General features: G+C 34.1%; 1 protein-coding gene across 1 annotated transcript in view; it reads left to right on the top strand.

The window, feature by feature from the left end:
• GFRA1 (GDNF family receptor alpha 1) overlaps nt 1-451 on the top strand; it is a 129233-nt gene extending 128782 nt beyond the window's left edge. Inside the window, exon 10 of the mRNA XM_019007146.2 lies at nt 389-451. Coding sequence (XP_018862691.2) covers nt 389-451 — 63 coding nt within the window. The remainder of the gene's footprint in view (nt 1-388) is intronic.
• Nucleotides 452-707: the final 256 nt, after the last annotated feature.

The raw sequence follows: 707 nt of genomic DNA, 5'->3' as shown, positions 1-707 counted from the left end.
AAAAAAAAAATAATAAATCTGTTTGCTGTCCTCTGTTGTTTATCTGGAATTCCAGGTCTGGGAGTAAGATGAGGCACTCCTGCTAGAACAGTCTCAGTCAGCTGGAATTTTATTTTTTTTTTTTTCCTCTCTAAAAAAAGCTTCTTGTGATATTTAGAGGCTTTGTGAAATACTTGGTGCAGTGCTACATTCCAAACCCAAAAGGCTTTTGGGCATGCAGTGTTTTAAAGGGACAGTGTGTAAATTTGCCTGTAAAGCGACCTGGTTGGATTATTTTAATAATTATTATTTTAATTCTGGCTTTTACCTGAGAAAGAAGATAATGGTTTTCTTAAAATCTTGTTTATCTCATTGAATGATTTTGGTTTTCAAATTGATTGAACTTCAGACTATCAAGGATGCCAGGCTTTTGTCTAATGGTGAATGTTCTCCCAGAGAGTGGACTTTATGAAACTTCTTCATTTGATAAATCGCTACTGATGTTAAACTCTTTCAGTGTGTTAGCATTTTCCTCTTTAAATGTTTACGTACTGTAAGTGATTCTGCGTTCCCTGCTGAGAAGCCATTATAATTCACATACAGGTATAATGTATGTCTTTCAGTTAAATTCTCATCAAAGTAGAGTGTGGCGTAGAACCTTCTAACAGTACATTTATCGTTTAATTATAATCATCTAGCCTTAACAAGAGTGAAGATTCTTTACATTA

The sequence above is a fragment of the Parus major genome, chromosome 6, assembly GCF_001522545.3.
Source record: "Parus major isolate Abel chromosome 6, Parus_major1.1, whole genome shotgun sequence".
NCBI lineage: Eukaryota > Metazoa > Chordata > Aves > Passeriformes > Paridae > Parus > Parus major.
Note: the sequence above shows the minus strand (reverse complement) of the source record. Positions and strands in the feature narration are given on the sequence as shown.